The sequence below is a fragment of the Xyrauchen texanus genome, chromosome 14, assembly GCF_025860055.1.
Source record: "Xyrauchen texanus isolate HMW12.3.18 chromosome 14, RBS_HiC_50CHRs, whole genome shotgun sequence".
Classification (NCBI taxonomy): domain Eukaryota; kingdom Metazoa; phylum Chordata; class Actinopteri; order Cypriniformes; family Catostomidae; genus Xyrauchen; species Xyrauchen texanus.
Window position 1 is genome coordinate 26459973 of NC_068289.1, and position 12359 is coordinate 26472331.

Here is a 12359-nt window from a genome sequence, read left to right on the forward strand (position 1 = left end):
GCCAAGGCACTGCAAAACATGCACGGGGGTGGCCCTGATCCCGACACGCTGCAGAAACTGCGCTCAGCGACCGACCTCGTCCTGAGAGCGACGAAGGTCACAGCACAGGCGCTCGGGCAGGCGATGGCAACGCTGGTGGTCCAGGAATGCCAGCAATGGCTGAACTTGGTCGAGATGCGTGAAGCTGACAACACTCGCTTTCTCAACGCCCTTGTCTCCCAGTTTGGCCTCTTCGGCGACACCGTTCTCCATGGTGAAGAAGCAGACGGAGGCCATTTCCCACATCATGCCTCGCCGCAAGCCTGCCGCCACGGCCCATGCCCCGTATGCTCGCCGAGGGCGTCCTCCCGCGGCCAGAAGACCTTCTGCTCCACCTCAACCCGGGCCCAGCTCTCAGCCCCGGCGTCGAGCAAACCGCGGGAAGTGTACGCCCCCTGTCTCACGGACCCCCTCGAGGACCCGGAAGGCTCCCAGGCGCTCCTGAGACAACGTACCCAGAGTTCAAGAAGTTAGCTCCGGAGGTGGTAAGACCGCTCCGTCCCCTGGTGGAGGGCCGGGAAGAGAATCTTGTGTTTTTTCATTTGCCGCACCCCTCAACAGGGGCTGCGGTACCCAAATTCTCAATAAAAGAGCTATTTCCTTGTCTCTGGGCCATGTGGCCCGCAAATGCCGTTCTCACGGCACTCTACTTTCAGGCCTCAACAGTCCCGGCTCCCTGGACGCAGTGCCCCCGCCCTCAGCCCCACGACTGTTCCCCGGCTGGCCGTTTCAGACGAGTCCTGAAGACGCCAGCATCAGACCTCCTCCTCAGTCACGAACCCGTCCCCTGCCGGGTACGCGGAGCAAGGTAAGTGCTTTGAGTTTGTTCTCAGCACCAGAGCCTCGGGACGCTACGTTGCTTCCCGACGCCGTGTTACCTGTTCCGCACCGCTGCGAAGCCCCGCCGGGTACGTACAAAATACTTGTCCCCTTGGTGCCCCTAGCACGGAGCTTAGAGGCGTGGCTTTCACTGCCCAACCCGTCGCGCTGGCTGCACCGGACCATTCGACTCGGTTACGCAATTCAGTTTGCCAGGTCTCCGTCCCCCTTCGTGGGTGTTCATTTTTCCGCAGTGCACGACAAACATGCTCAGTCCCTGCGTGAAGAAATTGCCTCCCTTTTAATCAAGGACGCGATAGAGTCGTCCCTCCAACCGAAACGAAGAAGGGTTTCTACAGCTCTTACTTTGTTGTACCCAAGAAAGGCGGCGGCTTACGACCGATCTTGGACCTGCGAGTTTTCAATCGGACCTTGTCCAAACTCCCGTTCACAATGCTCACCCAGAAACAAATTCTATCTGGCGTCCGGCATCTAGATTGGTTTGCAGCGGTAGACCTGAAGGACGCGTACTTCCACGTCTCGATTCTCCCTCGACATCGTCCCTTCCTGCGGTTCGCGTTCGACGGCCAGGCATATCAGTACAAAGTCCTCCCCTTCGGCCTGTCTCTGTCCCTCGCGTCTTCACGAAAGTCGCAGAGGCGGCTCTTGCCCCGCTCCGAGGAGCTGGCATAGGCATACTCAATTACCTCGACGACTGGCTCATTCTGGCCCCCTCGCGAGAGTTACTATGCGTGCACAGAGACCAGGTGCTCAAGCACCTCAGCAGTTTGGGGTTTCAGGTCAACTGGGAGAAGCGCAAGCTCACCCCGGTCCAGAGCATCTCTTTTCTCGGTTTGGAGTTAGACTCAGTCTCAATGACGCACGTCTCTCCAACGAGCGTGCTCAGTCAGTGCTGAAATGCCTCGCTTCCTTCAAGCCAGGCGCCGTGGTCCCTCTAAAACGTTTCCAACAGCTCCTGGGGCATATGGCATCCTCCATGGCGGCCGTGCCGCTGGGGTTGATGCATATGAGACCACTTAAGCACTGGCTCCAGACTCGAGTCCTGAGACGAGCATGGTGCTGCGGCACGCACAACGTGAAAGTTACCACTGCCTGCCGCCGAGCCTTCAAACCCTGGACAGATCTCTGCTTTCTACGGGCAGGAGTTCCCTTGCAGCAGGTGTCCTGACGCGTTCTGGTTATAACCGACGCCTCCAAACTGGGTTGGGGCGCCGTGTGCAATGGGCACGCAGCCGCAGGCCGGTGGAACCGAGGCCCTCTGCGCTGGCACATCAACTGCCTAGAGCTGCTGGCTGTTTTTCTTGCCCTGAAGAGGTTTCTCCCGTTAATTCGGGGCAATCACGTCCTAGTCAGGACAGACAACACCACGGTGTAGCCTACATAAACCGCCAAGGCGGAGTACGCTCCCTCCACATGTCACAGTCGTCTCCTTCTTTGGAGCCAGCAGCGACTCAAGTCACTGCACGCCACTCACATCCCCGGCAACCTCAATGCGGTAGTGGACGCGCTGTCAAGACAGAGCTTGCCCGGCAGAGAGTGGAGGCTCCACCCCCAGTCGGTTCAGCTGATTTGGGACAGGTTCGTCAAGGCCCAGGTAGACCTGTTTGCCTCCCAGGAAACCTCCCACTGCCCGCTCTGGTATGCCCTGACAGAGGCTCCCCTCGGGGCAGATGCTCTGGTGCACAGCTGGCCCGCGGGGCTGGGCAAGTACGCATTTCCCCCAGTGAGCCTTCTTGCACAGGTGCTATGCGAGGTCAGAGAGGACGAAGAACAAGTCACTCTGGTGGCCCCCTACTGGCCCACCCGGACTTGGTTCTCGGACCTCACGCTCCTCACGACAGCCCCTCCCTGGCGAATTCCCCTGAGGAAGGATCTTCTTTCTCAGGGATGGGGCACGCTCTGACACCCGCACCCAGACCTCTGGAACCTCCACATCTGGCCCCTGGACGGGACGCGGAAGATCTAGCCGGCCTACCACCGACCGTCATAGATACTATCAACCAAGCCAGAGCCCCCTCGACCAGGCATCTTTACGCTCTAAAGTGGCGTCTGTTCGCATACTAGTGTTCTTCCCGAGCCGAAGACCGACAGAAGTGCGCGGTTAGGTCAGTGCTCGTGTTTCTACAGGAGAGGCTGGAGAGGAGGCTGTCCCCCTCCACCCTCAAGGTGTATGTCGCCGCCATCGTGGCTCACCATGATACGGTAGATGGCAAGTCTCTTGGTAAGCACGACTTCATTGTCAGGTTCCTAAAAGGTGCCCGGAGTTGAGTCAGTATCGTCCCGTGTTTTCTCAGGTCCGAGCCCGTAGAACTCGGTAGCACGCTGACGATCTGACCGGGTGAATCGCTTGCGCCTAGCGCCCTTTCTCTCAACCGAGGGAAAACAGTGCGCCTCCGTTCCCAGGAGATCCCATCTTCGGGTCGCTGGTTGACTCCTCCCTAGCCCTCGTGGGTCCGCAGTTCAGCGTAGGAACTCGCTGACCCAAGCCACTGCGGGTACCTCAAGCTACCCTGTACTGGTGGAATGACCTTCCCAACTCAATCCGGGAAGCTAACTCACTCTCTATCTATCGGCTAAGAACACATCTTTTCCAAAAGCACTTAACCGGTCACTAAAAAAAAAATAAAAATAATTAATTACATTTCTTGTTGCACTTAAATGTGTTTTGTATACTATTATGATGATAGTGAAACTTTGTAATATGGCACTTTTTGTACCACTGTCTCCCTAAGATGATTCGCTGATGTTCTTCCTCTTTTGTAAGTCGCTTTGGATAAAAGCGTCTGCCAAATGAATAAATGTAAATGTAAATGTAGAGGTGCTCCACAGGTAAGGCCTCCTGTTCGGACTCCCCCTGTGTGTAATGCCACGGTACTGTCCCCTCATGAGCGGACCCCCGTGTCTCCCTTATGCAGTTACAGCTGCCTCGGTCGCCGTGCTGTTCGCTACCCCCCCTATGAGGTTGGGTCTACCACTGCACCAACTTTTCCACATAGGTCCTAAGTTAGGCCATCTGATGTATTTGCCAATTTTTGCCTCCCCTGCCGGGTAGGTGTGGCCTCCGCAGGGTCTTCTCTGCCCTGAAAGAAGGGCTAAGACCCCCTTCCCTCAATGCGTGTAAGGGCCCCGGCCGTAGTTGCTCTATGCGAGAAACATAGAGAGAAAAGAGGCCCAGCCAGGCTGGAGTGGGATGGCTTAAATGGGGCATTGGGGAAGGGTACTTGCAGCCTGATACAGTTGGTCGTCCTGCACGTAAGAATACCTGCTCGCTCCTGTATTAGCAGTTCACGTACACGGCTCAGCGCATGGCACTTTATAAGTGGACCCCTAGTGTCGCTTCTCTGACACAACGTGGAGAGAGCGACAGAAGGGGAATGTCTAGGTTACGTATGTAACCTCCGTTCCCTGATGGAGGGAACGAGACGCTGTGTCTCCCCGCCACGCCGCTGAGCCGAGCCACTGTTGTGGCCGGACCATTTCGGCTCCTCAGAAAAATCCTGAATGAACTCCCGTATTTGCGCCGCTTAAATACCCGTATGTCCGGGGGCAGGACATGCAAATACTGGCTGCCAACTCTCATTGGCCTTTTTTCATAGATCAGAGGTGGACATCGGCGCTCAAGAGAGACCCCTAGTGTTGCTTCTCTGACACAACGTGGAGAGAGCGACAGAAGGGGAACATCTAATATTCGAGTTTTCGGGGGCTCTTATTTTGGAAGACAACATCAGAATGTCCTGAAACATTGTAGTTCACACCTTGAGAAGGTGTCCTCCCCACCTGAGGTGAAATTGGTCTGTGGAAGCTAGGACTTTTATTTTTATGATTTTCTGAATGTGTAAACAAAACATCTAATATTCGAGTTTGGGGGGCTCTTATTTTGGAATTCAACATCAGAATGTCCTGAAACATTGTAGTTCACACCTTGAGAAGGTGTCCTCCCCACCTGAGGTGAAACTGGTCTGTGGAAACTAGGACTTTTATTTTTATGATTTTCTGAATGTATGGACAAAAAAGGTAATATATGAGTTTTGGGGGGGCTCTTATTTTGGAATTCAACATCAGAATGTCCTGAAACATTGTAGTTCAGACCTTGAGAAGGTGTCCTCCCCATCTGAGGTGAAATTGGTCTGTGGAAACTAGGACTTTTATTTTTATGATTTTCTGAATGTATGGACAAAAAAGGTAATATATGAGTTTTGGGGGGCTCTTATTTTGGAAGACAACATCAGAATGTCCTGAAACATTGTAGTTCACACCTTGAGAAGGTGTCCTCCCCACCTGAGGTAAAATTGGCCTGTGGAAACTAGGACTTTCATTTTTATGATTTTCTGAATGTGTACACAAAACATCTAATATGTAAGTTTGGGGGGCTCTTATTTTGGAATTCAACATCAGAATGTCCTGAAACATTGTAGTTCAAACCTTGAGAAGGTGTCCTCCCCACCTGACGAAAAATTGGTCTGTCGAAGCTAGGACTTTTATTTTTATGTTTTTCTGAATGTGTACACAAAACATCTAATATGTAAGTTTTGGGGGGCTCTTATTTTGGAATTCAACATCAGAATGTCCTGAAACATTGTAGTTCACACCTTGAGAAGGTGTCCTCCCCACCTGAGGTGAAATTGGTCTGTGGAAACTAGGACTTTTATTTTTATAATTTTCTGAATGTGTAAACAAAACATCTAATATTTGAGGTTGGGGGGCTCTTATTTTGGAAGACAACATCAGAATGTCCTGAAACATTGTAGTTCACACCTTGAGAAGGTGTCCTCCCCACCTGAGGTGAAATTGGTCTGTGGAAACTAGGACTTTTATTTTTATGATTTTCTGAATGTATGGACAAAAAGGTAATATATGAGTTTTGGGGGGCTCTTATTTTGGAATACAACATCAGAATGTCCTGAAACATTGTAGTTCACACCTTGAGAAGGTGTCCTCCCCATCTGAGGTGAAATTGGTCTGTGGAAGCTAGGACTTTTATTTTTATGATTTTCTGAATGTATGGACAAAAAAAGGTAATATATGAGTTTGGGGGGGCTCTTATTTTGGAATTAAACATTAGAATGTCCTGAAACATTGTAGTTCACACCTTGAGAAGGTGTCCTCCCCATCTGAGGTGAAATTGGTCTGTGGAAACTAGGACTTTTATTTTTATGATTTTCTGAATGTGTAAACAAAACATCTAATATTCGAGTTTGGGGGGCTCTTATTTTGTAATTCAACATCAGAATGTCCTGCAACATTGTAGTTCACACCTTGAGAAGGTGTCCTCCCCATCTGAGGTGAAATTGGTCTGTGGAAACTAGGACTTTTATTTTTATGATTTTCTGAATGTATGGTCAAAAAAGGTAATATATGAGTTTTGGGGGGGGCTCTTATTTAGGAATACAACATCAGAATGTCCTGAAACATTGTAGTTCACACCTTGAGAAGGTGTCCTCTCCACCTGAGGTAAAATTGGTCTGTGGAAGCTAGGACTTTTATTTTTATGTTTTTCTAAATGTGTACACACAACATCTAATATGTAAGTTTTGGGGGGCTCTTATTTTGGAAGACAACATCAGAATGTCCTGAAACATTGTAGTTCACACCTTGAGAAGGTGTCCTCTCCATCTGAGTTGAAATTGCTCTGTGGAAGCTAGGACTTTTATTTTTATGATTTTCTGAATGTGTAAACAAAACATCTAATATTCGAGTTTGGGGGGCTCTTATTTTGGAATTCAACATCAGAATGTCCTGAAACATTGTAGTTCACACCTTGAGAAGGTGTCCTCCCCATCTGAGGTGAAATTGGTCTGTGGAAACTAGGCCTTTTATTTTTATGATTTTCTGAATGTATGGACAAAAAAGGTAATATATGAGTTTTGGGGGGCTCTTATTTTGGAATACAACATCAGAATGTCCTGAAACATTGTAGTTCACACCTTGAAAAGGTGTCCTCCCCATCTGAGGTGAAATTGGTCTGTGGAAACTAGGACTTTTATTTTTATGATTTTCTGAATGTGTAAACAAAACATCTAATATTCGAGTTTGGGGGGCTCTTATTTTGGAATTCAACATCAGAATGTCCTGAAACATTGTAGTTCACACCTTGAGAAGGTGTCCTCCCCACCTGAGGTGAAATTGGTCTGTGGAAGCTAGGACTTTTATTTTTATGATTTTCTGAATGTGTACACAAAACATCTAATATGTAAGTTTTGGGGGGCTCTTATTTTGGAATACAACATCAGAATGTCCTGAAACATTGTAGTTCACACCTTGAAAAGGTGTCCTCCCCATCTGAGGTGAAATTGGTCTGTGGAAACTAGGACTTTTATTTTTATGATTTTCTGAATGTGTAAACAAAACATCTAATATTCGAGTTTGGGGGGCTCTTATTTTGGAATTCAACATCAGAATGTCCTGAAACATTGTAGTTCACACCTTGAGAAGGTGTCCTCCCCACCTGATGTGAAATTGGTCTGTGGAAGCTAGGACTTTTATTTTTATGATTTTCTGAATGTGTACACAAAACATCTAATATGTAAGTTTTGGGGGGCTCTTATTTTGTAATTCAACATCAGAATGTCCTGAAACATTGTAGTTCACACCTTGAGAAGGTGTCCTCCACATCTGAGGTGAAATTGGTCTGTGGAAACTAGGAGTTTTATTTTTATGATTTTCTGAATGTGTAAACAAAACATCTAATATTCTAATATATATATGGGGGGGGGTTCTTATTTTGGACTTAAATATATCATGCAGTGACAGGTTGTGAGGTGTGCTAAAATCTTTCTTTCTTTCGTTCTGTCTTCCTTTCTTTCTGACAGACAGACAGAATAAATGAATGCATGTGAAATTGCCTTAGCAGGAATTAACTTGTTTTAGTTCTGACGGTCATACCGCAATAACCAGTGTATACGCGCATCACGAAATATAGGTGCGGCTAGTTTGACCGCTCCTTTCGAAGTGGCGGCTGGCTTGACCGCAGTAAACGCAGCATATGTGAAAGCACCGTATACGCACCGCATATGCACTGCAAACAGAGTATGTGTGAAACGGGCGTAAGCATGAATATAACATGTAGTTATGGTAACAGGCTAACAACATATTAAATTGATAACTTTAAATGTATTTTGTTTATTTAAATATTATTTTATACAAGGAATTATTAAACAATGTATAGAAGACTGTTGAGGATGCTCCAACTGTCCTTTTAAAAGTGCTGAAAAGAAATGTACTACTATGTCTTTAAGGAATTCTGCGAGATTGTACCGCTAGCCCAGTGTGGAAGCTGGAGGAGCTGAACACGCAGCGCTGGGGTTGGTGGGGCATTACATCCTCATGTATATGTGCAAAAGTGTAGTGTGTGTGTGTGTGTGTGTGTAGAATTAAAAATAAATAAATAATAATTTAAAAAACAGATGCATCACCCATGTTAGCTACTCAATAGGTGGCGGTAATACTCCTTAGGAGTGAGCGGCCATGAAGAAGAAGATTGCACCATTTTTGAGGGGTGGCTTGCTGGGTGGCTGTAGAAGGAGAGAATTGTGAAGTTTTTGCGATGTTTGCGAGTAAAAACTTTTTTGCATAAAACTGAGAAAGGGATTATATTGTAGAGCCATACTTAAAATATTAGCGGAATAAAACATTACGCCGAGTTTACACGCCCCTATATGAACTAAAAACTATTTGCCGCCATTTCTCTGGAACCCCACTGCTGCTGCGCTCTCTCTTGCTTAGAAATACAAGGAGCACTTACAATTTTAACGCTCAGTCCTTGAAATGACTACTAAAAAGAAACGCTCTACGCACACCAACAGAGACAGCTGGGTTGTCATTGTGCCAGGTACCTTTACGTTTACCGTGTTTACACTGTGTTGCATGCTACACATGAGTTTGAAAAAAAAAAAAAGTCGTCTGAAAAGGCTGTTGATTGCTTTCTTGCATGGTTTTGAGAAAGTCTTCAAGTCGTATTTACTGAGGCTTTATTACAGGGTTAGTTCACCTAAAAAGGAACACAAAAGGAGATGTTTGGCAGAATGACAGCCTCAGTCACCATTCACTTTCTCTATAAGAGTGAACGGTGATTGTGACTTTCAGTTCCTACCATTCTGCTTAATATTCTGGGCTCAAAACAAGTTAAGCTCAAATGACAGCATTTGTGACATTAAGTTGATTACCACAAAAATGTAATTACGATGTGTCCCTCCTTTTCTTAAAAAAAAAGCAAAAATCTGGGTAACAGTGAGGCACTTACAATTGAAGTGAATGGGGCCAATCCATAATATTAATATACTCACTGTTTTAAAAGTATAGCCACAAGACAAACAATATGCCTATATTCAGATACCCAAGTATGGGGCATAGAAGCCTTTGTGACTGGAATGATGCTGAATGTGGGTTCAGGGGTGTCCCGAGAGAATTTTTTAAAAAAAAAAAACATTTGTATATTTTCATTAAAGTGAGAGACTAGTCTACTATCTAGTAATTTTAGTCTTTGCTTATCCATTCCAGACATCTAATTATTTTTTCACAAAATTAGAACAGAAATCGATTTGTTTATTAAATTTGTTTATTATTAAAGGCTCGTAACATGCTGATTAATAAAGATGTGTAGATTAATAAAGATTAATAAAGTCATGTAGTCTTGCGGTGCGGATGGAATCAATCCGGTTTCTAACGTAGCCTAATCGTTAGCAAGGCAGCTAGCATTAGCAAGGTCATCCAGTCTGACCCTACGTTACCACAGGCACGTTGTGAGCGAAGCTGAGAGCGTTTTCAATTCATTCCTATGAAAGCTGAGCGTCATGCTCACAAGGTGGATTGTAGGATTGGGTGCGGAGCAAGCTCTCTCCTAGCGCTGTGAGCGACTTTGAGCGGATTTCGTCCGCCCCAGTGGAAACGCAGCCTGAGAAAGCCGAACTGCTAAGTGCTGTCGATTGGGCATAACTTGTATTGAACCCAGAATATTCTTTTAAATCAAAACTCCAGTTATCAAGTTCCAATCCTCCACGTCGTATGCCACTGAATAAAATCTATACTTTTTCTTCTCTTCCTTCCAAGGAAGAAAAAAGTTAATAGGAGTTTGAAATAATATATGCAAACATCCCTTTAAATTTTTTAAGTATGAACATGAACAGTTCAGTGCTTAGGAAGGATAAGTGTAACCTTTAAACCCATCTAAATCTATATTCTTTATTGTTATGCATTTGAGAAAAACATTTGTCATCTCATTTTTTTTTCTTCAGATTCAGTACTGGTCACAGGCAGTTCTGCGGACAGTGATCCAACATTTACAAAATTAAAGAATCCTGCTACAGGTGCTCGGCCTACTTTGCAATTCACTGACAGTTCTATTTGACTACTAAATCACATCCACAAAATAAACTGCATCTGACTGATGGTTCTTTCAATGTCTATGAATATAGAAAGTTCTTCGCTGTACCTGTTTGGTTGCGGTGATATCAGTATTTATGAGGTAAAAGCCTTTAATGAAGCGTTCCGGTCCTGGTTTATCGGACAGACAGTACAAAGAGGTAAGCGCACCTCACAGAAAGTTGATCATGTTGTCCTAAGCGTCCAGTAATTTGTTTATGCCATTTAAGTGGACTAACAGCTCTTCTATACCTGTGTGTGCTTAGATGGTAGACTGCTGTATGTGACTCCCATTGATTGTTTATTTCTGCTGTTGCCATACATTACAAGTGCTGCCACTGAGGTAAAATATTTTTATTTATTTAAATACAATACAAACGCACACTCAGAGATGTCTTTGTGCTGTTGGTTTCATCATGAGCAATGTCACCACTCCACTAATAGGGAAAGTTCCAGCCAGTGAAGCAGATGGTGATGGATGAGGATTTCCCTGGATGCACAAGGCTTCTGCAATGCAAACAGGGAATGGATGCCCTTCAACATGTTGCAGATGAAAAAGGTGTGTCTATGTTGAAGTGTGAAGGCATACAGAGAGAGTGTTGTGGTACGATATGCATATGTTGTGCCTGTTGGATTATCATATTGAATCCTCTTTTTCAGAGGTTGGTGGCCTGAAGTTCCACAGATATAACCAGGAAAAGACCATGGAGTGGCTTAAGAAAAAGGTTCATACCAGTTTTTATAAAAGGTTCAAACAAACATGTTTTAAAATCAAGTGATGTCAATAAAATTGAAGTGTTTTATGCAAAGATATTCACTATTATTTTTGCTGGTTGTTGAGATAGATTTTTTTAAATATTTCTCTCAGGTTCAAAGGACAGTAAGCACACTCAAAAAGAGTAATATATCAGTTGGTGTTGGAGTAAAGTCTAGCACATTTGTCAGAGTCAAACAGGAAGCAGATGCCACAGAAGGTAAAATATGAGTGAATTAGTAGAGATGGAGCTTATTTGTATAAATTATTTGCTAAAAGGTTTCTGCTTCGTTATCATTTCAGAGGATTACTTGCGTTACGCACATGGACTCATATCAGAGTACATCAGTGAAAACCTGAGCAAAGATCTCCTCAAGCATCTGCAGTATGTATACAGAGAAAACCATAGTATACAGTGCATCCGGAAAGTATTCTCAGCGCTTCACTTTTCCCACATTTTGTTATGTTACAGTCTTTTTCCTAAATGGATTCAATTCATTATTTTTCTCAAAATTCTACAATCAATTACCCATAATGACAACATGAAAGAAGTTTGTTTGAAATCTTTGCAAATTTATTAAAAAGTAAGAAAAATCACATGTACATAGAAGTATTCACAGCCTTTGCTCAATACTTTGTTGAAGCACCTTTGGCACAAATTACAGCCTCAAGTCTTTTTGTGTATGATGCTACAAGCTTATAACACCTATTTTTGGGCAGTTTCTCCCATTCTTATTTGCAGGACCTCTCAAGCTCCATCAGGTTGGATGGGGTGCGTCGGTGCACAGCCATTTTCAGATCTCTCCAGAGATTCAAGGACATTCACAGAGTTGTATCGTAGCCACTCCTTTGTTATCTTAGCTGTGTGCTCAGGGTCGTTGTCCTGTTGGAAGATGAACCTTCGCCCCAGTCTGAGGTCCAGAGCACTCTGGAGCAGGTTTTCAACAAGGATGTCTCTGTACATTGGGGAACTGGGAGGCTAGTCAGGATTGAGGGAAAGATGAATGCACTGAAAAACATACCCACAGCATGATGCTGCCACCACCATGCTTCACTGTAGGGATGGTATTGGCCAGGTGATGAGGTTTCCTCCAGATATGACGCTTGTCATTCAGGCCAAAGAGATCAATCTTTGTTTCATCAGACCAGAGAATTTTGTTTCTCATGGTCTGAGAGTCCTTCAGGTGCCTTTTGGCAAACTCCAGGTGGGCTGTCATGTGCCTTTTACTGAGCAGTGGCTTCCATCTGGCCACTCTACCATACAGGCCTGATTGGTGGAGTGCTGCAGAGATGGTTGTTCTTCTGGAAGGTTCTCCTCTCTCCACAGAGAAATGCTGGAGTTCTGTCAGAGTGACCATCGGGTTCTTGG

General features: G+C 45.4%; 1 protein-coding gene across 3 annotated transcripts in view; it reads left to right on the forward strand.

The window, feature by feature from the left end:
- Positions 1-12359, forward strand: part of LOC127654909 (ribonuclease H2 subunit B-like) — a 51487-nt gene that overhangs the window by 33596 nt on the left and 5532 nt on the right. For all 3 annotated transcript variants that reach the window (XM_052142458.1, XM_052142457.1, XM_052142460.1), the window contains 8 exons: positions 8115-8180; positions 10110-10181; positions 10290-10397; positions 10503-10579; positions 10681-10795; positions 10897-10961; positions 11105-11210; positions 11294-11375. In XM_052142458.1, the coding sequence (XP_051998418.1) occupies positions 8115-8180; positions 10110-10181; positions 10290-10397; positions 10503-10579; positions 10681-10795; positions 10897-10961; positions 11105-11210; positions 11294-11375 (691 nt within the window). The remainder of the gene's footprint in view (positions 1-8114; positions 8181-10109; positions 10182-10289; positions 10398-10502; positions 10580-10680; positions 10796-10896; positions 10962-11104; positions 11211-11293; positions 11376-12359) is intronic.